A 26,997-nucleotide genomic window follows, 5' to 3' on the forward strand; every position below is an offset into this window, starting at 1 on the left:
TTTGACTGCCCCTGGCATTGCTGTTCCTACAGTGGAGGTTGGTTACAGGTCTCATTGCAACAGATGGCACAGCTCTGAAAGTGGCTGCCTGCTGAACCTGAGTCAGGGGAGGCAATATTTCTCTGTCTAAGTAGATATGGTTGGTGGCATAATGGTTGGTATATTCAGTCTGCCTCTGGGATAATCTCATCTCCCTAGAAGACCTTCTTTATTGTTCTTCATCCTGTGAAAGAGGAGCACTGAAAACATTCCCCATAGCTCACAACTAAAAGGCAGAGAAATAAATTAACAGTGTAGCTTTAAACAATCTGTTCCTGACAGGCGATAATCTTGTTGGTCTTTAATGGACATTGGAAATGAGTGAGCATTGGGAGCTGGGCGAGAAAATGGGAAAATCACAGGGTGGCTTATTATACCCTCATTTGCATAAAACCTACCTTGTAATTACCCTCATTTGCATAAAACCTACCTTGTAATGAAGCTTTCGTACAATCTCTCAAGAATGCTCAGTGTAGTTAATAATTTTGCGCTATTTGCAGAATTAATGAATGTTAACTTGCAATTTTTCAGCTCCCACTCAGCCAGTTCCAGCCAGCAAAGTCATTGGCAGGAATTTCTAGGTATACTGCACAATAAAGCAGGACCAAGGGTATTAAGGGATATGGAGCCAAGGTGGGTAATTGGAGCTCGGATACAGATCAGCCACAATCTCGATGAGGAGCTGATTGGCCTACTCCTGTTCCTTTGTACCATTGTGTGGTGATACTTTGGCCAATCAATCTCAAATGATCAAGATCTTTTACCTTAAAGTTCAGTCTTGCATCAGGCTTACATTAAAGATCATGCTACCTGAGAATAATTTCAAATTTTAGTTTAGGAAGGCATCTAATAATCAGAAGTATATGGATGCAAGAAAGAAATAACTTATTTTTAATTGATGCTTTTCATATCCTCAGGATGTTCCAAACAACTTTAGAACCAATGGATTACTTTTATGTTGCAATCAAAGTCATTGACTTCAAGAGGGACATCAGCTGATGTATTGGGCCGAGTTTCCTCTTAATTAATGCCATTAAACTGATGTAATCCAGGCAGAAGAGGAACGCTGTTCTACTGGTTCCCCAGCACCCAACACCACTTCTGGGATTTCTCACCCAAATATGGACAGGTGTATTGTAATTAGATGAAAATAATGGAAATACACCATATGACATATTTTCTGTCATTTTGTGCCAAAGCAACACTGGGTGCAAGGAATGCCATGCAGTTCTGTGATCCAGATTTACTATGGGCCATAGAGAGGGGATTTAAAAGTTAAATGGCCCCTTACCTAGTGAAATCAATCACCTAGGTAAGACAAAGGATTTGAAATAATTTAGTTTAAATAATTCTTATTACTTCTGCTAGCACCACCAGCCTTGCTATACTGTGGCAAATGCCGCAGCAATTTCCTTTTCCTCACAGGTGGAAACACTGCTGGAGCCCGCCCAAATTATTCAAATTACCTTGACCCTGGAAATTAGATAGAGACGGAGGCGCAGGCTCCACCATTGTGGAAAAGAGGAAAATGCACCAGACTTCATCCTGATCATCTCAAGGATGCTGCTCTGACAATATTCACCACTCTTAAAATGAACCAAGTATCACCTTGGCTCATCTGATTCAGAAGGTTATGGGTTCGAGCCCCACTCCAGAACTTGAGCACACAATCTTGCTGGCATGGCAGTGCAGCCCTGAGGGAATGCTACATTGTCAGAGCTTCCCCCCTTCTTCTTCCTGCTTCTCCTATGTCCTGGTAGCAGTTTCCGGGGGTGTGCCTGGGCTACCCCAGAATCCCACCCAGTTCATCTCAGATGGGCTCAGCAGGACCTAGGGTGCTGAGAACAGGCATAGGTCCTGTTGTGGACTTAAAGTGAAGAAGTCATCTTTTCTGGGATTGATTGCTGTTTTCGAGGTGCTTCTTTGCCTCCTGACTGGAGGCTTTAGAATTTTATGGACATTGGGTGCCCACCCCTAATATTTAAATGACTCCATCCCTGGGATTTGGGATGAGTCATCTGTAGAGTAAATCAATGGGTGGAAGTTCCTCTTCCTGTTCTTTATAAAAACAATTGAAGTCAAAACAACTTGCATTTATATAGCACCTTTAACATCATAAAACATCCCAAGGAGCTTCACAGGAGTGTAATCAGACAAAAATGAGACACCGAACCAAAGAAAGAGACATTAGGACAAGTGACCGAAAGCTTGATCACAGAGGTAGGTTTTAAGGAGCATCTTAAAAAGAGTAGAGAGAAGTGAAGTGGTTTAGTGAGTGAATTCCAGACCTTAGGGCTTAGATAGCTGAAGGTATGCCCGCCAATGATGGGGTGTAGGAAATTGGGAATGTACAAGAGGCCTGATTTGGAGGAATGCAGAGTTCTCGGGACGGGACGGGGGGGGGGGGGGGGGGAGGGGGGCGGGGTTTATAGGGCTGGAGGAGGTTACAGAGATAGGATATAATCCACCTGAGAAATATTCCAGCACCAATGTGAAAGGCTAACCAAAGCTTCGAAATAAGGGGAGAGTATTTGCTTTGACCAACAGACACAGAGTGCATATCAGAAAATTGCGCAATCTCCAGCCCATCAATTTTTCCATCCGTTAATTTTAATGGATGCAAAATCACTGGCTGCGGTGCACAATTGCCCAATATGGTATCCTGACATATGCCAGGATCAAAGTAGAAAATCTCCCCCATACATTTAGTGCAATTCCAATTTAGACACTCCTCAGTTTGCATGATATTAACTCTTTAATAGACTTTAACCGGAATAGAATGATTTGCGTAAGCACTGATTTAGTGATATTAACATACAAACTTTGCGATGATACCTGTTCTTATTTATTGAAAAATATCTCTTGCTACTAGGTTTGAAATTTGCTTTAACAAGAACTGGTTGTAAGTTGTTCCAAGTGGATTCCTAATGAGACTGTAGAGGAAGTTGGAAGGTTGGGATTCTTGTCCTCCACTTGGTTTATTTAGAAATCATATCAATAAAATTTCAAACTAAAAGGCACCCTTTGGAAAAGGTTACCAGACTTCGGAACATGATATCTTTTGGCAGAGCACAATGCATTAGAGTAATTCAGTATTTAATTTGACTATTAGGGTTTTTCTTCCAACCTTTTCCCCTTCTTTCCTGCTTTCCAAAAGGTAACTGTTGCTGTGTACAGTTTTTTACACATTGGCAGCCCTCTAGTGTGAGCCGATATGTTAAATGTTGGCAGGCTGTTCCATTGGGGGGTGGTGGTGGGTTATGGGGAGGGGGGGGGAGGGGAGGAAAATCACAGCTGAACCTGATCCTGTCATCATCTGATGACTACACACAAGCACTACATGCGGATCACTGGAAAGTAATCTGGTTGATTAATCCTCTCCCTGGCTCAAAGACACTAATACTAATTGCTGTTAGGGTTATTTTTGTCGTTAAAGCACTTCTAAATTGTATATGAACTGCAAATATTGTTTAACTCTAGGTCTGTAATTGTCTGGTATATAATAAATGATTCTTTTCTTTTAAAGCCATGGTTTACGCTTGCAGTTTCTTATTAGGACAAAGAGCAATTTGAATTAAATATAACATTTAAATCGTGTGGAGATAAAAAAAGGCATTTCCCCAAATTAAAGAATAAATTCACATTGCGTCTTTTGTCCCTACAAGGTATACTCTATGCATAACAGTTCGTGATGATGGTAATCAGGGTATTGAAATCACATGGATTTAGTAAAACACTGAGAGGATGGAAAGACAGGAAGAATCAAGGAAAACTCCTGGAATCTATTAAAGCTCATGTATGGTATATCCAGGTGATAGTACAAGAGCAACACTGAGATCATTCTTATGATCATCAGAATTCTAAATGAGAATAGTAATAACACAGAGGATAGAAAGACAGAGCAAAATGAGAGAGGGTGGAAGAACAGAATGGAAACAGCAGAATAACTAATTATATTAGCAGAGAATTAGGACAGATTAGAACTAAAGAGACTTAGAAGGTAGTACTGGCGCACAATAGGAAAAGAGAAAAACATGGGAGTGAATATAAAGACGTGAGTATAACAGTAAGGGAGCAGGCAAAGGTTTCATGCCTCGTTATGCTGACTGAAGGAGTGGGCGATACAGAATTCATCTGGTTTCATCCAGGATTGGCCAAAGCAGTCACCAGAATTCATGGCAGTTTTACTGGCTGTAAATTACAAACTCCCTCATATTGATCTCATCCTGTAATGAGCAGAGCGCATGCACAGATCACTGCTGCACCATCACTCTCAAAAACTTAGGTTCTCTTGAGCTTTAGTAGCCATTATTGTAAATTATCTTTTGCTCCCTGCAGGTGTTTCACAGAGCCTTCCAAAAGTGGGGAGTTTGATTTAAAAAAAACATGAAACACAAAACCCCACATAAATCAATTCCTGCAAATTAAGATGAAGGGTCAAGGGAAATTTTTTAAAAGTTTGCAAAATGATTGTTAAAATGGAACGTCTTGCCTTTCCTGCCATAGGTTGTATTTTGGAACAGATACACTGGAAAGATATGTTAGAAATCATTCCTTTGATGAGATCTACGAACATTTTACAAACATCACATAAATCGGATTAACACTTAAATATGATTGGAACTCTCCCCCAATGGCAATGCTGCATAACGTGGTGTGATACTGGGATCCAGGTTCAATTTGCAGTCTGTGCTATGTTAGCTGATCTCAGCAAGGACAGTGGTAGCAGTGCTACGAATGGCCACAGTCCCTCCTGAACAGGCAAAACAGAAGGAATTTTCTTTTAAAACCCCTCTGGATATCACCGTGGGGTTGTCTAGTGACATGTAGAGGAGCAGGAATAAATCTCAAAGTCTATGTGGGTAAAATGAAAAGATTATTTAATTTTTTCTCTCCTTTGTTTTTCCATCACTTTTCTCTCCTGAAGATGTTGATTCCTTGCTGGGTTGTGGCTTCTACAGGTGCTGTGTTGCCCTCACATTCTTTAAGTATGAGCCCATACGGTGAGTGACGAAAGTATATTTGATCATAGGAGGGCACCAAAGATGTCAACACATGCACTTCCCTCGGGGTCACTGGACATTGAGCAGGTGTGAGAACCCTGAATGAATTTCCTCTTCTTAACCCAGGAGTACTGAAGCCATTTTTTTTTAGTAACCCTTACTGCTAGCATGGCTTAGATCAGTTAACTTAACACAAACCAGGGATCAAAACTTGGACCTTCCTGATCTGTGTGACTTAAGTACTCATTACTTTAGCCAGCTGAGCTTTCGAATGAGCTCTTAAAAAGACTTTGAAAGTATGGGCATTAATACATCTAACAGAATTAAATCAGCTCCCTTCTCACAAGACCACCCTTACACTTTTAACAACACAAAACACACATGATTTTGATTTTAAATGCATGTTAAACCAAGTGGTTGAGGTAGTTTCTAATATTTAGTAGCAGCGATTACTCAGTAAGATAAATTCTAATCAGTTCGTCAAATTATACGATGTAATCACAGAAGCCTGCCGACTGTTACTATCTGCCATGATGTTCCCCCCCACCAGCATATTCTATTTAAATTTAAGAAACCAGTAAGTTTCCATATATTACACAAAATAATCATTTCAGAGTGTGTTCAGAAGCAGCAACAAATCCTGAGGTTGAGATAATGTTGATAAGTGGCTTGCGTTTTGCTCTTGCTGTTTGTGATATCATCCATTGATGTCTTGCTTCCTGGGAGCAGGTGGTTTGCCTTTACCTGCAGACTGCCACCTTCCAATTTTTTGCCAACCTCTCCTGTAGGTGCTGAATCACAATTGGTGATGGTTGCCCTCGGCTACCTTTTTTGAATGGCCACTCTGTGTGAGCCCAAACAATGAGTATCAACAGGCTATTCGATGTGAGGGCTTCACGGCCGAGAGTGATTCTGTCCTCACCAACACACACACACACACACACTTTCTAGCAAAAGTCACTGGATAGCGATCAGGAGTTGAAGGCCAGGCTCAATTCCACCCCCCTCATTTAGCCCGGGGGTGTTCAGGCAAATTGTGGCAACCCTAATGCCACCCAGCTGAGATCAGCTAACTCAGGACAGACTGGGATCAAATGTGTAGTTAACTTGTAGCAATTAAGAACTGTTTGCATATCATATGTGTGTCTATTTTGAGCTTGGACGTTTGCAGCAGCAAGGAAGGAGACAGCCGTTTCCAAAAACCTTCGAAAATAGTTTCCTGAACTCAAACAACAGCATTTGGTGCATGTTGTAATGCTCTATTGTCACATAAAGAAAGGTTAAGGAGAGTCTTTTACCGACTGTAGGGGTGGTGGCAGCACTCAGTGAGTTAGTCGAAGATATGGAGGAAGTGCTTTCTGCTCGAGCTAAAGGTGCTACTGGTGGAGGACTAGACGAGTGTATCGGAGGACTAAAAGACCTGGACTGTAAAACATAAAAGAAAAAATACCTGATTATAGAATTGCACCTTACTGCAGGTCAGATCACACATCATCACTCTGAGTTTCAAAAGAAACAATTCATCATTTACAATTTATAAGCTGCATATGCAAGACACAAACAGTGAAACTCTTAATGAGCTTGAAATTATACAAATTTTCCCTCCTATTTTCTATTGAAGGTGCTGACTTATGTGCAGTGCAGTTCTGTCACTGCTGGCAGCCCTCTAATGCCTCATCAAGTGGGCATTCTTCATATGTGAGACAAGACAGTGAGTGTTTGCAGGTTATTTGAGTGTGGTGGGCATCACATCCAAGCCCAATCTTGTCTTTATCTAATGCAGGGAAATCACTGGAGAGCAATCAGGAACAGAAATGCTGGCTGAATTTTTACCCTAACTAAGGAACAGTTGGGCCAATTTCCTCCCTGCTGCCACTCCAGCTGAAATCAGATAACCCAGCATGGACCATCAAATGAACCTATGACCATCTGGTGCACAGGGCAAATTATTCACTGTGGTGAAGGGTTCAAATACTAAGGGTCATAAGTCAGAAATTAGGAAGTTAGTTGTAAAAAGAGAAGTCAGGTGGAACTCTTTCTTCCAAAGGATAATACATTTATGGATGAAGTTACCAATGTAAATGGGTTTGAAATAATTAGATGGATATACAAAGATTGAGGGATAAAAAAAAGGCCAAAAAAGAACCTCAGGCCCTTAAAGCGGTCTCCATTGCACATGAAGCATCACTTAGACGCATTTCAGATGGGCAAAAAGCACACCTAGCCTCATCCTAGTCTAAGCGTATAGAAAACCAGACTGGGTTTACGCACTGTAAAATTTAAATGAAACTTGAGCTCATTTTAGGCTGGTCTAAGAGGCCCAGTGAAATCTTTCATTTGGTTCTAAGGTAGCACAGATCCAGCTATATGGATCTGAGACAGGTTTTCCTCCTCCCCCTGCATTTTCTGCCCCTGCAGCAACAACAACTTGCATTTATATAGCGCCTTTAACATAGTAAAACGTCCCAAGGCGCTTCACAGGAGTGTTATCAGACAAAATTTGACATCAAGCCACGTAGGAGATATTAGGAAAAGTGACCAAAAGTTTGGTCAAAGAGGTAGGTTTTAAAGAGGAGAGAAAAGTAGAGAGGCAGAGAGACTTAGGGAGAGAATTCCAAAGCTTAGGACCTGGACAGCTGAAGGCATGGCCGCCAATGGTGGAGCGAAGAAAATCGGGGATGCACAAGACGACAGAATTTGAGGAACGCAGCGTTCTCGGAGAGCTGTAGGGCTGGAGGAGGTTATAGAGATAAGGAGGTGTAAGGCCATGGAGGGATTTGATCACAAGGATGAGTGTTGCTGGACTGGGAGCCAATGTAGATCAGCGAGCACAGGGGTAATGGGTGAATGGGACTTAATGCGAGTTAGGATACATCATGCACCATCATAGCAAGCAGTTATAGTGATGGGAAAATATACCCTATTTTGTTGTTGTTAATGTATTAGTAATACAAATGATTTTTGAAGTTTTTTGGTCTTGATGTACTATTTTAAACTTTCAGATATATGGGTCGAATTTCATCCCAGTTTTCAGATGGGAAGAGAGTGGTAGCGCACACAAAATTTACTCCTGGCCCCATAAAAATAGACATGCCTGATGCCTGAACCACCGCAGCCCTCCTACGGTCTGATGAAAAGGGTCACACCAAATTCGGCCCCATTATCTCAAAGTAATTAATCAGGCAACAGTGGTCCAGGAATGCAATGTGTGTGAGTAGGAGATTGGAGGCAACTGCAGATTAAAAATCAGAGCTGTGAGTCAATGCAATCTACAAATTATACATTAATGAAGCATGTTTTGGGGGGGGGGGGCAAGAACTATGGATCATTATAATACACAGCCCGATGCCATGACTGTAGCTCTAACCACATTCCTGTGAAGAATGGACAGTCCAGCCTATTTTTGGAGGTTGTCGAAAAAGAATTTTGGCTTTGAGTAAGCCATCATCATCCAGTCCACTGGGCTGCGTGACTCTGGGCCACACAGAGACCAGGTACAAGAGATGGATTTTTCTCTGCAGCATCCAAGTAGGACATTTAATATCCTCTTTTTGTTACATTTCCAGTAATATTTTAATTACAATGACTATGACAATAACACACCAAAACATACCATGTCAGTAACTCCAGGCTTTCCAGAAGGCAGTTTAGGCCGTGATTGAGGGCGAGGTGGTGGAGGAGGAGGAGTGTTACTGGTCACGCCCGATGGTGTTGCTGGACGGGCAGGAGATGAAGAACCTAAAAATAAGTAGACATGGTTTTAAATTTTGCAAATCACAGGGGGAAAAACACTCAACATTCATCTACTTTGTTTTCTGAATTTCCAACAGTGATTTGACAAATATGATTCAGGATGATCTATTTGTACAGTCACCTTTAGCTCACTGTTGCATTGGGCCACAAAACATTATTTAGTCTTATAATTCTTCCGTTAATATTTCAATTACAGGAGGAACAATTCAAATTGCTAACAATTCTGTCAATGGGCACATTCACTGTATTCCCTAAAAAGTTGATATACATGTTAGGCCATTTCTTTAAGTGTATGGTTACTATTATATTAATACTAGCACTTGTAATATTTTGCAGCTAGTTGCATAAAACACACCCATAACTGTTCTAATTAACACTAAAAGTCTTGACCAATAGAGTTTGCTAAAGGCACATATTTAACCAACAATACAAATCTTGTAGTACAAAAGCTTTTTTTAAAAAATAAAAATCTCCAATTTTCTCTACTCTCCCCTGAAGGTGCTGACTCCTGGGGCACAGTTCAAGGAGACCTTGCGAGCACTGGCCATAGTGGCCACTTTTCACGTGTGAGACTGGACAGTGAGCGTAAGTAAGCAATGAGATGGAGAGGGAGAAGGTTGGGGGAAATCGCAGCCACTGGACTATAATCATGAGTCGGAACCCTGGCTGATTTTCCCCTTTTCTAGTGCAGGTGAAGAGGCCACTTTTCGCTGCCCTGCTACGATTCTGTCTGAGATCAGCTAACTTGGCACACACCAGGGATTGAACCTTGGAGCCTACTGGTCTGTATGGTTCAGCTTAACAACAGGTGGTGCTCTTATCAATTGAGCAATCAGGGAGCTCCAAAATGCCTGTCTAAAGTTACTAATGAAATATTTACATTTATAAGCATTGTATAAAGCTCCAAGCTGCTTTTTTGACTTGATTAAAGAAATTTAGGGCATTTACCCTTAAAAATGAGCTGCAATTACACTAAACATTCATTCATAATGCATGAGATTTCCCTCTGTGAAATACAGAGAGAGTTTGGTCCACACAATATATGAATGGGTAAACACAAGTTTATTTTATGAAAGTGAACCAATACACAAGGGCCATAAAAAAGTCCTGCTTTTGACAATATAATCACACAGAAAGAAGTGAGACACACCCAAAGCTAAACCCAAAAAGGAGTTATCTACTAAAATATGGATGTCAAAAATGGAAGAATTATAATTTACAGGTAGAAAACAGGTAGGGCACGATATCATCACTGATTGGCTCCTTTTCCAGAATGCCAGTAAAAATTGGACACAAAGCCACCGTGCAAAAAAAAAATCATTTCTTTTCTTGGGCAGAATGTTAAATTAGGATGAGCATCATTGACATCATCTAAAGGGAATAACAATCAAAGTGCCTGTAACTTTTAAGAATTGAAGAAAATTATTTTTTTTCCTGACAGTAATGCATTCTCATTATTATTTTCTTCTATTTCCCTGTGTCTTCATTTAACAGACTATCTATGTGCGAGAGGGAGACGGATGACACTCCCAGATCCTGCTGCCCTGAAGCAAGCCACTATGTGGTGTGTGACTACAGCAAAAGTTGAGCCTCCTGTTTTCAGCTTGGCAAAGCACCTGGCCTCCCAACAGTGACATAATTGAGATTGTGGACTCAGCAGAGGGGAAAACAAATCACAGGGGCAGGGCATTCCACCATTCTGTGACACTGTAAAACGGTGCTGCACCCAGACACTGCGGTCCCTTTTAACTGGGGGCGGGCTCGGGGCAGGTGGGAGTGCGGAACGGGAAGGAAACCCCACAGGGAGCTCAGCGTGAGGCCCAAGCCATTTAAAATTCAGGGCCTCATTCAATTATTCCCGGACAGTCTCCCGCCCAAAATCGTCGGGAATACGTCAAGACCGACGGGCGGGAGCAACAATCGGGTCGCGAGCCCAAGGAGGCTGGGGACCCAAGGGAATGGCCCCCGGCATAAAGTTAGCACTGGGCAGGAGCTTTGGCAACTGATGCTGGGAGAAAGAAACAAGGCCAGGGCTGGGGAGACCCAAACATGCCTGCTCCTCCTGGCCCACAAGGATTCCACAGAAAAGTAATACTTTTTTTTAAACTTCCCTTAATCTCTTCTTGCCACTCTGTGACTCCTGCCATGGTTCAGCTGATGAGGTTGGCCCTGTGCCGACCTCCTGAATCCGGAAAATGCTGATGATGTCATTGCGCCGCAACTTTTCAATGTAAAATAGACTCCCACCTGCCGGGACGGGTGCCCTCCCCTGCCTGAATCAAGGCAAGTAAAGATGGTGGGGGGATGGGAACACATCGGAACGCAGTGTGAACCCCCACCCCCCCCCCCACCCACCATTTTAACCCCCTACCACCACGCAGTTGGGGAGAGGGCGGGAGTTAAAATCTACTCCACTGACTCAGGTTGTATTTCCAGGGGGGTTGGCAGCTCTCTGGTACCTTGCAAAATTGGCCAGTCTATATGGTGAGTGTCAGCAAACTATTCAACTGCTCAACTATTCAGCATTATAACTGAGCCCAATTATCACATAACTAAAAATAAAATTAAAAGCAAAAAGAGAAATGGATGCTGAAGATCTTTGTATTTCTTTGTGTTTGATTTTTGTAGGGTTTCCTATGGTAGATTCACTCTAGTTGGGCTCAGTTATAATGCTGTCCATGGTTGAATAGTTTGCTGACATTCACCATATGGACTCTAAAGCAAGGTATAACTTTGTCATTTTTTACCAGCAAGTACAATATTTTTCCTCTTATTTTACACCTTAATTTTAAAGCTGGCTTCAGCTTAGGACCAAACCTTTTCTGTTCTTTAATTTTCATTTTTTTTCTTCTCTCCTGAAAGTGCTGATGTTTGTTGTTCTTCATATGTGAGGTTAAACAGTAAGTATTGGCAGACTATTCAACTGTGCAGGGTATGAGAGTCAAGCCCAATATCCAAACACATGGGGATAATTTTAACTTTGGATGATGGTGTAAAACGAGCGATTTCGAATTAGCCATCCACTGTACACTCCGCCTGATACTGCTTTCTATTGAAGTCAATGGTAGGGAAAATCATGCATGATGCATAAAGGCCAGTCAATTTGGTATCACCTGTTTTACATCATTGCCCAAAGTTAAAATGACCCCCATGACCTTTTCAGCAGGAGTCACTGGATAATAATCAGGAGTGGGAACCATACCTGAGTTTTCTCCTTCCAGCCTAAGACAATTGTAGCAACTTATCTGTGATCAGCTAACTCAGCACAGATCAATCTGGAATTTACTAGTCTGTGTGACTCAGTACCACACCAGGCAATACAATTCCTCACCAAGTGACCAAACTTTTTCATTTCCATCCCCGTCATCAGTATTTCATGAAAGGAGATTGATATTGGTGGATTGATACAAACAAATAAAGGCAAAATGGAAGCTGTAGCATTGGGACAGAAAGCTTTATAACCATAAACTCTTGTTATGGTTATAAACCAATAAGGAAAATGTGCAGTCAGCAGGGCAGAGATCTGATCGAATTACACAACAAGAAAGGTTTGGGGAGAGGTGGTGGAAATTGGCTGACAGGAAGTTTCTTTGGAGAGGTGAAAATTGTAGCATTGTCAACATTCACCATTTACTCGTGCTTCATGCAGAACATTTACATTAAATCTCCTGCGTGAAGCATGTTCATTTAAAAAGCTTCTACAAATCACTGGACTCATGAGTAAATCACAAGCGTTGGTAATGACGACATTGTTGCACTCCCCCTCACTCACTGCGATCAATAAACTCAACACAGACCAGTGATCAAACATAGGACCTCCTCAGTCAGCATGGTTCAGTACCACAGCAGGTAGGGCAGTTACCCACCAAGCCATCGGGGAAGTCCAACTTTATTGTGGTTCTTGTGTTCAATTTATATTGATAATGCTCCACTGACAGCAATCGAGTGACAACGTGACATTAATATTATGTTATAATTATAAAGCAGTGAACTTTGCGTCTCCGATGACATCCAGCACTTGACTCTGTGAGTCCAGAGAGCTGCCATTGGAGGCAGCAGAAAACATAACCTCCATCTTATTGGCCCTCCAGTGAACTCAGTAAGGAGCAGCAGCACACAAAGAGGGGAGAGTGCCACTCAAAGTTTGCAGTTCTTCACAACAGCCCTGCTGTCCTAGCACCGTATCAACAATATAATAATGTGGGTGGATTGAATAAAAAGGGAATTTTACTGACCACAGGTGTATTCTGGTATATGTGATGCTTGTTTGAAAGATAAAAATCCAACCAATCTAATACCAGATTTTGTAAGGTTTATTTTTTAACCATAGCACCTCGTACAAATGGCAATGCTGTGTGTTTGAGCTATGGTAGTGAGAGTTACAAAATTATCCGACTGTGGGAGCATTACAGCTGAGCGTAATCCTGACCTCACCTGAAATTCACACATGCGGATTTTCCCAGCTGAAGAGTAGGGGAGGGAGGTCACTAGATAATAATTTGGAGCGGGAACCTCGGTTAATATTTCCTGTCCATGGCCTGGGGAGGTGGGGGGGGAGAGGGGATGTGGCCAATTATAGTACTCGTGCAGCTCAGCAGTGGTTCATTTATCAATTGGGCCAACAAAGGAAGCTTGGAAATTATACATATAAAACCACTTGAATACGACGCTCACAGTTTTCTTAATTCCTTGATGTGTTACTGACTCGGAACACACCACAGACTATATATTATCCTGTGTGTAAATACAAGAACCTGTCGGCCAGTTTCATTACAAAGGGTAACGGTAAAGTTGGGGGTGGGCGGGGTGAAATGTCACTACAGACTCATTGCTTTCAAAAGAACACAAAATAGCAGAGCTCAGCACAGAATGGAACAGCACAAATACAACAGGACAGAAGCAGGAAGAAGCTAGTCATGTTGCCGCCATTGAGGCTTCTTGCTGCAGACAGGCTTCAGTGTGGACATGCTAGTGCAGTGTTTAACCAAACACCACGTACCACTGCTGCTGGACACGCCACTGCCTGAACTGGGTCCTGGAGAAGATACCACTGTCCTGTAGGTAGGAGGTGGAGGGGGAGGGGGCGTGGTCTTTTGCCCCATAGCGAGCTCTTTCAGGGAGGAGGACGACTCGCTCTTTTCGCTCTTGACCAATGCCTGCTCAGAACTTTTTTTCTCACTCTCATCGTGGTTGAGAGGCACAGAAATACTCGGAGGGACATCAGTGGATTGCAGGCCGGTCTGAACTTCCTCTGGCTGCGGTGCAGAGACAGGCCTCTTTTCACTCAGAGCCACTGGTAAACCCTCGTCTCTGGCAGGTTGATCAGAGAAATCGATCCACTTGTTCTTCGACAGGACGACTCCGGATCTGGGAGATAAAACTGGGCCAAAAATATCATCCAGGTCACTGATAGACAACAGTTTGTCAGGCTGGGGCTCTGCTTCACCCTGGTCACTCCCTACAGTTCCATGGGCTGAATTCAGTAAAGGTTGCTGCGTTGCTGTATCAAGGTCTGACTTGGTGCCTTTCAGACTAGTGTGGTCTTAAGTTCAAAATTCAAGAGTAAAAAAAGGCAGGAATCAAAAGAACAAAAGATTAAACACAAAGTAAAACTCAAGAACATACATTCAGTGTTAAAAGACTGAAAAATTCAATATTAACAAAAAGGTAGATTTGAAACATTTTTTTAAAAAAATGGAAGTATTTTTTCCCCTGTCCTCTTCTGGAAGCACTGGCCCTTGCTGGCTGCCCTCTGGTACTTTGCCCAAGTGGCCATTCTTCATGTCTGAGCCTAGACAGTGAGTGTCAGCAGGTTATTCTACCATATAAGGCATGTCCTCACCTGACAGTCACACATGCACTTTCCAGCAGGGGTAACCAGATAATGTAGTGGAATCCTGGCAGATTTTTTACCCTCCCTAGAGGGTGCTGAATCCTTTGTAGCACTCCCACTGCCCTGACTGAGATCAGCACATCAAGGACTGAACCTGGCACTGTGCTGGTCTCCAGGGCTCAGTTCTGCACTAAGCAGTACATTTACTGACTGAGTCACTGGGGGAAAACTTCAAAATACATTTTTTTTAAAAAAAAGTTTGAGACAAAGGATTTAAGACGTAGCAAAGAAACCACATAGATTAAGTATTATAGAATTTGGAAAATAGTTTATGTAAAATTGTGAACTGAGAGATGCACAAAAAAGGCTGAAAATAAAAAGTTGAAAGATCCAGTCATTTATAATGAGATCGGTATTTCTCCATTTTTAAAATATTTTATTTTATGGCTATTCCACTGAAGTGGTTGTACAATAGGTAAATGGCTAATGACAGGCTGGCCATATTATCCCCAAGTGCTACAAAGGGTTAAACTACAAAGCCCTACCTGAACCCTCTGCTGAAGGTGATCCTGTGCGAGGTGGCGTGGCTGGAACATTTTTCGGAGGAAGTGGAGGAGGTGCTGGAAGGGGAATCCACAAAAAACAAGAAGTGAAATCAAAGTGAAACCATCATTTGTTGAGTTTTACACCATTTGAAGATCATTAAAAGAATAACCACACTTACAATCGATATATTAGAGAAAAAAAACTAATTTTGGCACTCAGGAAATCAGTAACACATCAGAAATCAGGTAAAGAGAAAACTTGCAATCACATAGCACCTTTCACCAATTTTGAAGTCTAGTCACTGTTGTTTTGTGGTCAAACATATCAGCCAATTTTGCACAAAGCAATCAGATGAATAACCAATTAATTTTTTTTGGTGGTCTTGGTCTCAGAACACCAATAGAAGTCCCTGCTCGCTTCGATAAAGTGACATGGGATCTTTCGCATCCATCTGAACAGGCAGATTTCACACTGCTTCAGAACCACACTGAAGAATCAACCTAGATTACATGTTCAAGTTCGGGAGTGGGGTTTGAATCCACAACTTTCTGACTCAGAAGCACAAGTACAATCACTGAGCTGAGACTGACACTTAAAGCCAGATTTCACTTGCTGACAAGCGTAAATGAAAACAGAGAGAAAAAAATTAAAAATGCACCTCCTCTGGTACTGTAATGGGTAAATGCACTTCCCACTGTGTAACTGAGTTGTACAGACCAGAAAAGATCCAGATTCATTCCCTGGAGAGCTGGCAACTATCATCCAATGACTCCATACGAGGGCACGGTGCTCCAGATTCTGGGGTCTGAGGGAGTGGAGGGGGTAGAGATCAGAGGCTTCTTCCAAGCTCAGGGCTAGTATCATCCTTTGCTTATTTTTCTTTCTCCTCCTTCACACTCATTCATTGAATGACATACTTTGTACTGCAGTAGCATAATGCATGGCTCCAGATATCCCTTTCTGTAGCCTCTGGGAAATGTTTAGTTCCCAGGTGCAATGGAGAGGAAAAAGGGGCAAACACCTGTTACATTGGGCTTCCTCTCCTTTTACATTGCTGTGGGGCTTCCAGGACTTTCTCAGTCAAGAGGCCCTGGGCTTGTGCTTAAATTAGGTGCAGGAGCAGGGTAGCTGTGAATATGAGGTGGGAAGAAACACCCTGGCCTTTCTAATTCACTTTCCCGTGCAACAGAAGAGAGTCCATTTTTAAAGGTGCCTGAAGAAGCTGCCATTAGGCCTTGTGCCTGACCCCATCTCAGATTTGAGGGGCCAGGTAGCAAGATAAGTGAGGCCAGAACCTCTCTCTTTCAGCCTCCACACCAATCTGTGAAGTTGGCTGTCAGTTCCACAGCTGCAGGCTTGAGAGGCTTGTAGCTTTGCCTGTTTTCCCGTTCCGTTCTGTTTCCTGGTGTAAGGTTCTTCCAGGAGATGGGTCTGCTCCAGTGGTGTGATCAGACAATGCTAATGACCTAGCCCACCAAAGTCAGGTGTCCCGCAGCCTGGATGGCACTGCACACTTTGGGTGCAAAGCATCTTTCAAACACCCAGGCAAAAGGAGTTTATGGAATATCGGGGCCATAATACCTTGCCATGTAAACTCTGTTTCAATGGCCACCATTCTACCATACATCTTCTCATTCTATGTTGGCCATCAGAAGGAGACCCTAGAGGAAAATGTCCACTTGTCTCCAGCATCTCACAGCATTCTGCATCACTCAGTCCAACAGTGGTAAGCACCAACACAAATTCTGTGTGTGTGTGTGTGTGTGTGTGTGTGTGTGTGTGCGTGCGTGCGCGCGCTCGTGAGTGAGAGAAGAGAGTACTGGATGAATGTCAATGCACCAGTGAGGGGGAGGAAGTGTAGTTGGCAGTGGAGGAGCAGAAATCTACTGGTCAAATAACCATTTGAGTTCAGGAATTGTGAACTCACAGGGCTTGCCTACAAAATGATTTGTATATCTGACATTTCAGAGAGTCATTTAAGAGTATGCTAAGCACCCTGCAAAGTCAGGGGTAACTATGGCATCCACAAACTGAATCTATGCAGTTACTCTTGACTGCTTAAGAGAAAGGCATTGCAACAATGTTCATCATTTGGTCAAAGCAAAGAACTGAGAAGAGAATGGCCATTCCAGGGCCATCTGCAGCCAGCCTCCAATGACAGAGGTCCTAAGCCTAGTCAATGTTTCTCTAATGAATGCTCTGACTGGGACTATAGCAGATTGCAATGGTTGGAATGGTATAATGGCATTCATTATTGGGCTCATGAGCATTTGGCGGAAGAGGCACTTAAGTGAAGGTATTGTTGATTAGAACCAGGTGATGCACAGTGCACAGCTGTGCAGGAAACAATGGTGGTGGCAAAGGAAAAGCAGGAACAAGTTGTTCAAAGGCCAGCTCATGCCAGCCCTTACCCGTTGAGCCCAGGGATCTGGATCTCATGTGTTCGGCTAATCACAGAATCATGGATACTTTACCAGACTAGTTGCAACAACTGATGGCTTGTGTGGAGGAGACCACTGCTGAAACCTCTTCTTCCAGTTTCGAGATGCTTGGGGACCACGTTGAGAGAATCCACATTCAAATCAGCATTGATGGCACTGGCCGATGCCATCAGTCTGCTGTCACACTGATCTGTAGGCCTGGTGAGACAGTGTCCAGTGGCAGGCAACATGGTTGGAGTTTGCTCAGATGAAGGTGCTATCTCTCAGAAGGACAACACATCTGTATTCTCACGCCGTCCCAATCCACTGACTGTATATGGAGCAGAAAGTGTGCAAGATCAGGCAGACCCAAAAGGAGCAGATGTGGTACATCTAGCACCTGGGCCAACCTGTGACTCAGTTAAAGATGGTATCAGGCCAAGCCTGGGTCCTGTCTCACAGAGAGACAGGACCCAGGCATCTCACTGACATCTGCCATGAAGGATGCACTGTTGTCAAATGGAAGCACTACGGTGATAAACAGTAGGCAGATACACACATCACTCTTAGAGAATAAAAAAAAATTGCACTAAAGTTAAACTCTGTCCAAAGCACATTCTTTCTATGATGTTCACTAATGTCTCAGCAGGTGAAAGAAATGGAAATCCTTGGTATTTTATTTTCAGCTAAAGGAAATGTAGTGACACATGGACTGAGACCTGTTAATACTATGGGTAGATGCAGGGCTTACAGGAAGGCCTAGCATCTTGTTAAAGCATTTTGGCTGTAGAAACTTCTGGCTCCTCCTACTTGGTTGTCGTGCTGGCTTTGGATGCTTCATGATTATACCACTTAGAAGAGCAATGATGTGTAACAAGCAGCAGACCATGATGATTCTGGAGATTTTGGCTCAGCTATATCGTAGGATGCCCCGTGATCTGGCAAGGTATCTGAAGCACTCATTAATGGTGCCTATGGTGTGTTCAATAATGATTCTGGTAGCTGCATGCACCTCATTGCATCTGTGCTTGGGTTAAGAGGATATCCATGGTTCTGGAGACGCCAACCTAACACCCTTTCTTGTGGGTCAAATAATGGGGATATAATGGACTGCCTTAAGATGATTGTTGCCTGGGAAACTAGCATCCATCTGCATAATCCTGTGCTGATGGTCACAGAAGGGATGAACTTTGACGGAGTGCTACCCTGTGCAGCTTATGAAGGCATAGCTGTTGGGTCCAGCAGCCTGTTAGGTTACTTGGGTGCCACCAATGATCTGCTGCATTTTGGGGAATCTTGGAAATATTAGAGGCCCTCTCATGTTATTGTCAGTTATCCATGAGGAAATTGCTTGCTCTGTCACCTGCTTGATATATCTGTACACTACAGATCTATACACAAAAGATCATTGTCTTTCAGATGAGACGTTAAACTGAGGCCCTCTTAGGTGAATGTATAAGATCCCAAGGCACTATTTCGAAAAAGAGCTGCGGAGCTCTCCCTGGTGTCCTGGCCAATATTTATCTCTCAACCAACATCATTAAAACATATTATCTGGTCATTATCTCATTGCTATTTGTGGGACCTGGCTGAATCCAAATTGGCTGCAGCGTTTCCTACATTACAACAGTGACCACACTTCAAAAAAAGTAATTCATTGGCTGTAAAGTGCTTTGGGATGTCCTGAGGTCATGAAAGGCACTAAATAAATGCGAGTCTTTTTTTCTTTTTACAGATTGACTGGCATTGTTAATGTCCCTGTGGCATCCCAATGGCATAAAAGTTAAGTGCTATGGTAACCTCTACAGCCACTGGCATTGCTGTGCCTATGGAGAAGTTTGGCTGGAGATCAGGATCCAGAGTATGGGACAACTTTGTCTCAGCCACTCTTGTGGACTGTAGGCTATGAAGAAAGAGTTCCTCAGAAAAATTCGAGGAAGTACACGTCTGCCCGTGGAACCAGGGTTACGGGTAATGGTGGGGTGGTCTGTCTGTTTCTGGTGTAACCTCACCTGGCTGGCATCCAACCGTTGCTCCAAATCTTCCTCCTCCAAATAACTTAAATATAATGGGACTCCCATAGAGAAAAGCCATTGTGCTAATATGAATTGCACCAACTGAAAACGGAAGCAGCAACACTTGCAGCACAGTCAGAACAAAATGACTTGAACTAAATAGGCTAACAAAAAAAAAACAGCAGCCTTCTTCTGAAGCCTTCAAAAACCAATTTCCAAAAATAAAAATAGCAGCTTCTCTAAGTGTTGACTTGCAGTCAGCAGCCAGGAAGCTATAACACCTGTTTCACATGGTCACGGTGGGTAGATTTCTGACATCAATGCTAGGAATTTGTTCCTGCAGTTATTTGAATAAATTACCAGTGAATTTTAATATTTAAATGATGCTCTCGCCTGTTCTGGGCAAAAGCTTTCTGCCCTGAAATCCTATCCAGCTGGAAGTTGTTGTGATGCTGTGGCATAATAAAATGAAAAACTCATTATCTGGGTTAACCTGTTGAATACTTTAATACATTTGGTGATCTCAAACTGTAGCTGCTACACAGTGATCTCAGGTATTTCTCTACTCCAATCTGTGTACTATGCAAATATTGTTACAATGTTGTCCTACAGTATGGACCATGGCTCTTTACCTAGGATCCTCAACAAAATGGGACCAGGACAATATGTACACAGGATTGATATTGATGATTGCAGAAAAAAATTAATGAGTAATTAACCAAGGCGTGAGATAGATGGCATATTGGACTGAGATGCCCAGGTTCACTTCTTTTGGATCCTACCCAAAGGAAATAAAGCTGGACCAGGATGCTGGCCTGGCATTATCACTGATCGCAGTTGCTGTTATCTACTTTGGATTCTGAGCTTAAATCTATCCTACATTCAAAAAGACTCTTTAAAATTAACTGCTGTTAAGGACAAGTGTTAAAAGACATCAGGATACAGCAAAATCCAACAAGCACAGTGGCAAGATTGTCAATATCATTATGGTGGAACGGTTGGACGCACTTTTGTTTAGTCAGCGATGCAAAGCTGGAGCAAAAGGTCCAACACTACCACCTGACTGTGTCGGAATGCAGTTATACTGTCCCCAGTGGACAAATGTTTGTCATCTAATCACATAATTGCACATAAAGGACTTAAATCATTCATCTGTTCAAACATCACAGGCATATTGTGCATGATCTTCATTACACCATCTTGATCAATTACGTGATCATAGCTCTCAAGCTCCCTTACCACAGCCTGTGTCAATCTCAGTTTATGGCATCTATCAACAATCAGACTACAGTGGGTCTCTCAAAAATAGCTCAATCACAAAACGTGGACTGGATATATATAACTGCAGTAAAAAAGTCAAGGTATATTATAATAATAAACAACATGCTTCAGAGTTCAGATAAATGTAACTCGGGATGGCTCATCTTATATTGGTGTCTATCACTCACCAGTAATACGCACTCTTCCGTTAATAATTGTTTAATTGCATATTCAGTCAAATGTTTGTTCTCTGAACTCTAATAATCCAGTGGCAAAAAATTAATGTGGTTGCTGTGAACTTACTTCCAGTGGGAAATGTCCGTATCGGCAAAGATGACTGTTTTTCGGCATCACCGGCTTGGAATGGCCCCCAGATCTCAGGCTGATCAATGACAGCTTTAAGACATGGACAAAGTCAGCCAAAAAAATTAACACAGGGCATAAATACACTGCATAAACAGTACATTTCATAAACACTAGATTGCATAAACTATACACTACATCAGAAGTCTGCAGCCACAAAATTCCTTGAGTTGCGATCCTAGCAGTTAAACCAGGATTTTGCCTGACAGTGCCTTGCTGGAGTTTGCTGGGTCAGTGGGAGGGCTACTTGGGCACATCCTGTCACCCACATGCCCATGCCTGCTGGAAACTCCAGCGCCTGCCCGGCCATGTGGAGAGGGCTGCCCAGGCTCCTCCCAATCACGACCATTATCTCTTCGGTGCCCTGAGCAAGGGGTCAACGTCCAACATTTTGAAATAGATCGTGGGGGTTGTCAGCGGTCCAGGCCGCTGGCCTGGACTGGACCTCACTAGGGGGACCAACATATGCCCTTGTGGAGGCCGCTACACCTCCATTCACTTAACATACTAGCTGCCACACAAACACTCATTTTCTAACCCCACTCATTGGAATTCTGATCTTGCACTCCCACGATCGCACAATTCCCAACCGAACATCTATAATCTTGGGCAGTACATTTATTAAGGTGCACCATTTCATGTGAGTGAACCTAGTTTTTAACCTCACATGCACATGATAAAAGGAAACCAATAAGATGAAAACATCAGATAAAAGTGCTTCTCTTTGTCACCTCCACATCCTAGTGTTGCATGTCACTTCACATCAATGTTCCACATTACAGAGTATCAGGCATTAATCTTTAGCTTCAGTAGTTTGCCTGTTATTTACTTGTGAAGCCACACTCTCCTTGAGTTAAAGCAGTTCTTTTATGATTGCAATTGAACACTTTTACTCTTTTTTTTCTTGCACCCTCAGCAGAGATCAGTACAGATTTATCTGTCAGTGCAGAGCCAGAAGACCTCAACATTATTTATCAAGCCAGGAACACCAGACTTTAACCAGATGTGTGCCATGATATGGTTAAAGCTGTACTGTCTCCTTGAAAGTGTTTGGCAATCTTGGAGTAAGAAGAGCTGTGCATTAAAAAGATGTGACATGCAATAATGTTCTTTACAGCATCACGTTATGTATTTGTACATACAGATGTATTCACTGTTGCTACAGGCATGTGTGTGAAGTACCTTTTGATTTTATGCCTTCGAAAGCTGACTCCAGTGGTGGGCCAAAGAGAGGGATCAGAGACGCTGTATCCTCTGGCCCCTTCTTACTACTGGGAGGGAAGTGAGAAGAGAAAAAGAAATTAGAAAGAAATAAGTAAGAAATAGTTAGAGAAGGAGATACAGGAAGGTAAGTACAGTCGAGTATCACAACACCTTGCTCAGCCTAAATCAGTGTTTCTCTGCTCTAGTGATACTGTAAAGAATGTTCAGGCTTTGGGTCTGAGATCTGTGCCCATCGTGAACTCATGAGTTAAAGCAATGTGTCACATTGGGCAGTTGTCAGGTGAAGGCCAAGCATCTCCCCGTAGGAAGAGAGAAAATTAAAATTCCAGGAGGAATAGTTCAATTAAAACCCTCCTTTTGTTTTACTGGGGCCCTTTCACTTGTTGCTTGGATAAGATTGGTTGCTTCTAGCATTCTGTAGCTGTCTCAAATTGGAAATGAGGATAGGGAACTGCATTACATACCAGCTCTGGCAACATATCATAACCATGAATAGAGACATAGAGAAACAAAAAGCAGCAGGTCCAACAGCCATAGGTGAAGGGAAGGTCAGGCAAGAGCCCCAGGCAAGATTATGAGTATTACAGTAGGTAAAATGCTAAGGTAACAAACTTCATAACAAAACGGGCTTCTCAGATCATTCTGCAATTACTATATTAAAGACATTTATTCAGAACTGGACTATCATTTTCATATTAATTTTAACTTGTATTGTAACTTAAAAAAGTACTTGATACTTACGACACATCATTTCTAAATTATAAAGAAACTTTTTACTGACTATTACTTAAGTCACAAAACAAATTTCTCAAATCAGTTCATGTCATGTTTGTATAGGCTGTACAATGTGAATAGTGATGCTGGTAAATGGGCAGACATAAAACATTAGGAGCCTTTATACGTGAGCTAAAAGCAATGAGATTGAAAATTACAAAAAAAATGGACTTGAAGAGGAATGGAGAAACAATTCACTCATGTCCAACATTATTTGACTTGTGTAGTTCTTAGTATCAGTCCCTGTGATGTGCAATATGTTTAATCATTTACAGACCCACCATAAATTGATAGTTGAGGGAATCTAAACTGTGTTGATCATGGAGCAGCATTACAATAAGCAAAATGACTTATGTCTTTACCAGTGGGATAGGGTTTCTGATGACAAGTTGTGGCCTGGTGGTCACTGTACGTCAAAGATTCAACAAATAGGAACATTCCCAAGTTTGATTGGATTGATCCAAAATAGAACATTCCCTTCTTCAATTTTGAAGTGTCTGAGACACAAACGATGAAAGACTAACCAGACTCCTCGGGAGTGGACACCCAATCTAAAACTGCCCCCCAAGAGCACCAGGATTTAGCTTGTATACCCTGCACTAAACCTGCAAGGAATTAGGGATTATTTTGTATACTTGCACTAAACCTGCCGGGGATTAGGGATTATCTTGTATAGCCTCAAGGGCAATTAGGGATGGGCAATAAATGCTGGCCTTGCCAGCTACGCCCACATCCCATGAACGAATAAAAAAGAAATAATCCTGCCAGAGATTAAGGTTATGATGGTGGATTGGGATTGTGAACTTGTTGGGGCGATACATGTCACAGGGCTTTGGTGTCATTCCCTCTCCCCCCCTTTCCTGCCATAATTGTCAAATGGATTTAAAAAAATGTTTTGGAAGGTGCTAAAGAATATTTAGTCTATTTAAATTGATGAAAAAAAGGTTTATTGTATTCAATCCAAAAAATTTTTCTTTTTGCTTAGTGGGATTTCAGGGAAAGAAAATCTGTTGGGTTCTGTCACCAGCGAGAGTTTAGAAGAATGAGAGGTGATCTTATCGAAACATATAAAATTCTAACCGGACCAGACAAACTAGGTGCAGGGAGGATGTTCCCGATGGATGGGGAATCCATAACTAGGGGTCACAATTTCAGGATACGGGGTATTAGAACCGAGATGAGGAGAAATTTCTTCACTCAGAGGGTGGTGAACCTGTGGAATTCTTTACCACAGAAGGCAGTGGAGGCCAAGTCATTAGATGTAATCAAGAAGGTGATAGATATATTTCTTAATGCAAAAGGGATCAAAGGATATGGGGAAGAAGTGGGAACAGGGTACTGAGTTAGATGATCAGCCACGATCATTTTGAATGGCGGAGCAGGCCCGAAGGGCCGAATGGCCTACTCTTGCTCCTATTTTCTATGATTCTATGTATGAACCTTCCAACTGGATCTGGGCTCTGTGCAAGCAATACAAACATAGAAACAGAAAAAAATTACGGCACAGAAGGAGGCCATTCGTCCCATCAAATCTGTGCCGGTTGAAAAATAGCAACCCAGCCTACTCCCACTTTCCAGTACTTGGTCTGTAGCCTTCTAGGTTGTGGCACTTAAAGTGCACATCCAACTACTTTTTAAATATGATGAGGGTTTCTGCCTTTACCATCCTTTCAGGTAGTGAGTTCCAGACCCCCACCACCCTCTGGGTGAAAAATATTTTCCTCAACTCCCCTCTAATCCTTCTACCAATTACTTTAAATCTATGCCCCCTGGTTATTGACCTCTCTGCTAAGGGGTGTCAACCCCCGTTCACTGTCCACTCTGTCTGAGGCCCCTCATAATTTTATACACCTCAATTAAATCACCCCTCAGCCTCCTCTGTTCCAAAGAAAACAACCCCAGCCTATCCCATATTTCCTCATAGCTAAAATTCTCCAGTCCTGGCAACATCCTTGTAAATCTTCTCTGTACCCTCTCTAGTGCAATCACATCTTTCCTGTAATGTGGTGATGAGAACCGTACGCAGTACTCAAGCTGTGGCCTAACCAGTGTTTTATACAGTTCTAGCATAACCCCCTTGCTCTTATATTCTATGCCTTGGCTAATAAAGGAAAGTATCCCGTATGCCTTCTTAACCACATTATCTACTTGTCCTCCAACCTTCAGGGATCTGTAGACGTGCACTCCAAGGTCCCTCTCTTCCTCTACACCTCTCAGTATCCTCCCATTTATTGTATATTCCCTTGCCTTGTTTGCCCTCCCCAAATGCATTACCTCACACTTCTCTGGATTGAATTCCATTTGCCACTTTTTCCGCCCACTGACCAGTCCATTGATATCTTTCTGCAGTCTACAGCTTTCCTCCTCACTATCAACCACACAGCCAATTTTTGTATCATCTGCAAACTTCTTAATCATGCCCCCTATGTTTAAGTCTAAATCATTAATATATACCACAAAAAACAAGGGACCCAGTACTGAGCCCTGTGGAACCCCGCTGGAAACAGCCTTCCAGTCACAAAATCATCCGTTGACCATTACCCTTTGCTTCCTGCCACTGAACCAATTTTGGATCCAGCTTGCCACATTCCCTTGGATCCCATGGGGTTTTACTTTTTTGACCAGTCTGCCATGTGGGACTTTGTCAAAAGCCTTGTTAAAATCCATGTAGACTACATCAAACACACTACCCTCATCGACCCTCCTTGTTACCTCCACAAAAAATTAGTCAGACACAACCTTCCCTTGACAAATCCATGCTGACTGTCCTTGATTAATCCGTGCCTTTCTAAATGACAGTTTATACTGTCTCTCAGAATTGATTCCAATAATTTGCTCACCACTGAGGTTAGACTGACTGGCCTGTAATTACTCGGTCTATCCCTTTCTCCCTTTTTAAACAATGCTGCAACGTTAGCAGTCCTCCAATCCTCCGGCACCACACCTGTAGCCAGGGATGATCAGAAAACGATGGTAGAGCCCCTGTTATTTCCTCCCTTGCTTCTTTTAACAGCCTGGGATACATTTCATCCAGGCCTGTTGATTTATCTACTTTCAAAGATACTAAACCCTTTAATACTTCCTCTCTCATTGTGTTTATCCCATCCATTATTTCACACTCCTCCTTAACTACAATCTCTGCAACGTTCCCCTCTTTTGCGAAGACAGACTCAAAGTATTCATTAAAAACCAAATCCACATCTCCCGCCTCCGCACACAGGTTACCTTTTTGGTCTCTAATAGACCCTACTCTTACCTTAGTTATCCACTTGTTCTTTATGTATTTATAAAACATTTTTGGGTTTTCCTTAATTTTACTTGCCAGTATTTTTTCATGTCTTCTCTTTGCTTTCCTAATTTCCATTTTAATTTCACCCCTGCACTTTCTATACTCCTCTAGGCTTTCTGCAGTATTGAGCTCTTGGTGTCTGACATAAGCTTTCCTTTCTTGCCTTATCTTGCCCTGGATGCTCCTCGTCATCCAGGGGGCACTAGATTTGGCAGTCATACCCTTTTTCTTTGTGGGAACTTATTTACTCTGAACCCCTTGAATCACCTCTTTGAATGTCTCCCACTGCTCTGACACTGATTTACCTTCAAGTAACTGTTTCCAGTCCACTTTTGCTAAATTACTTCTCAGTTTAGTAAAATTGGCCTTTCCCCAATTTAGAACTTTTACTCCTGTTCTATCTTTGTTCTTTTCCATAACTATGCTAAATCTAACTGAATTATGATCACTACCACCAAAATGCTCTCCCACTGATACT

General features: G+C 42.4%; 1 protein-coding gene across 1 annotated transcript in view; it reads right to left on the reverse strand.

Moving 5' to 3' along the window:
* The window catches only part of sgip1a (SH3GL interacting endocytic adaptor 1a), a 163,438-nt gene that overhangs the window by 21,689 nt on the left and 114,752 nt on the right, over nt 1-26,997 (reverse strand). The window contains exons 11-16 of the mRNA XM_067990376.1: nt 22,415-22,500; nt 21,173-21,265; nt 15,174-15,248; nt 13,795-14,253; nt 8,656-8,780; nt 6,312-6,467 (exon numbers count right to left, since the gene is read on the reverse strand). Of these exons, the coding sequence (XP_067846477.1) occupies nt 6,312-6,467; nt 8,656-8,780; nt 13,795-14,253; nt 15,174-15,248; nt 21,173-21,265; nt 22,415-22,500 (994 nt within the window). The remainder of the gene's footprint in view (nt 1-6,311; nt 6,468-8,655; nt 8,781-13,794; nt 14,254-15,173; nt 15,249-21,172; nt 21,266-22,414; nt 22,501-26,997) is intronic.

The sequence above is a fragment of the Heptranchias perlo genome, chromosome 9 (genome assembly GCF_035084215.1).
Source record: "Heptranchias perlo isolate sHepPer1 chromosome 9, sHepPer1.hap1, whole genome shotgun sequence".
Classification (NCBI taxonomy): domain Eukaryota; kingdom Metazoa; phylum Chordata; class Chondrichthyes; order Hexanchiformes; family Hexanchidae; genus Heptranchias; species Heptranchias perlo.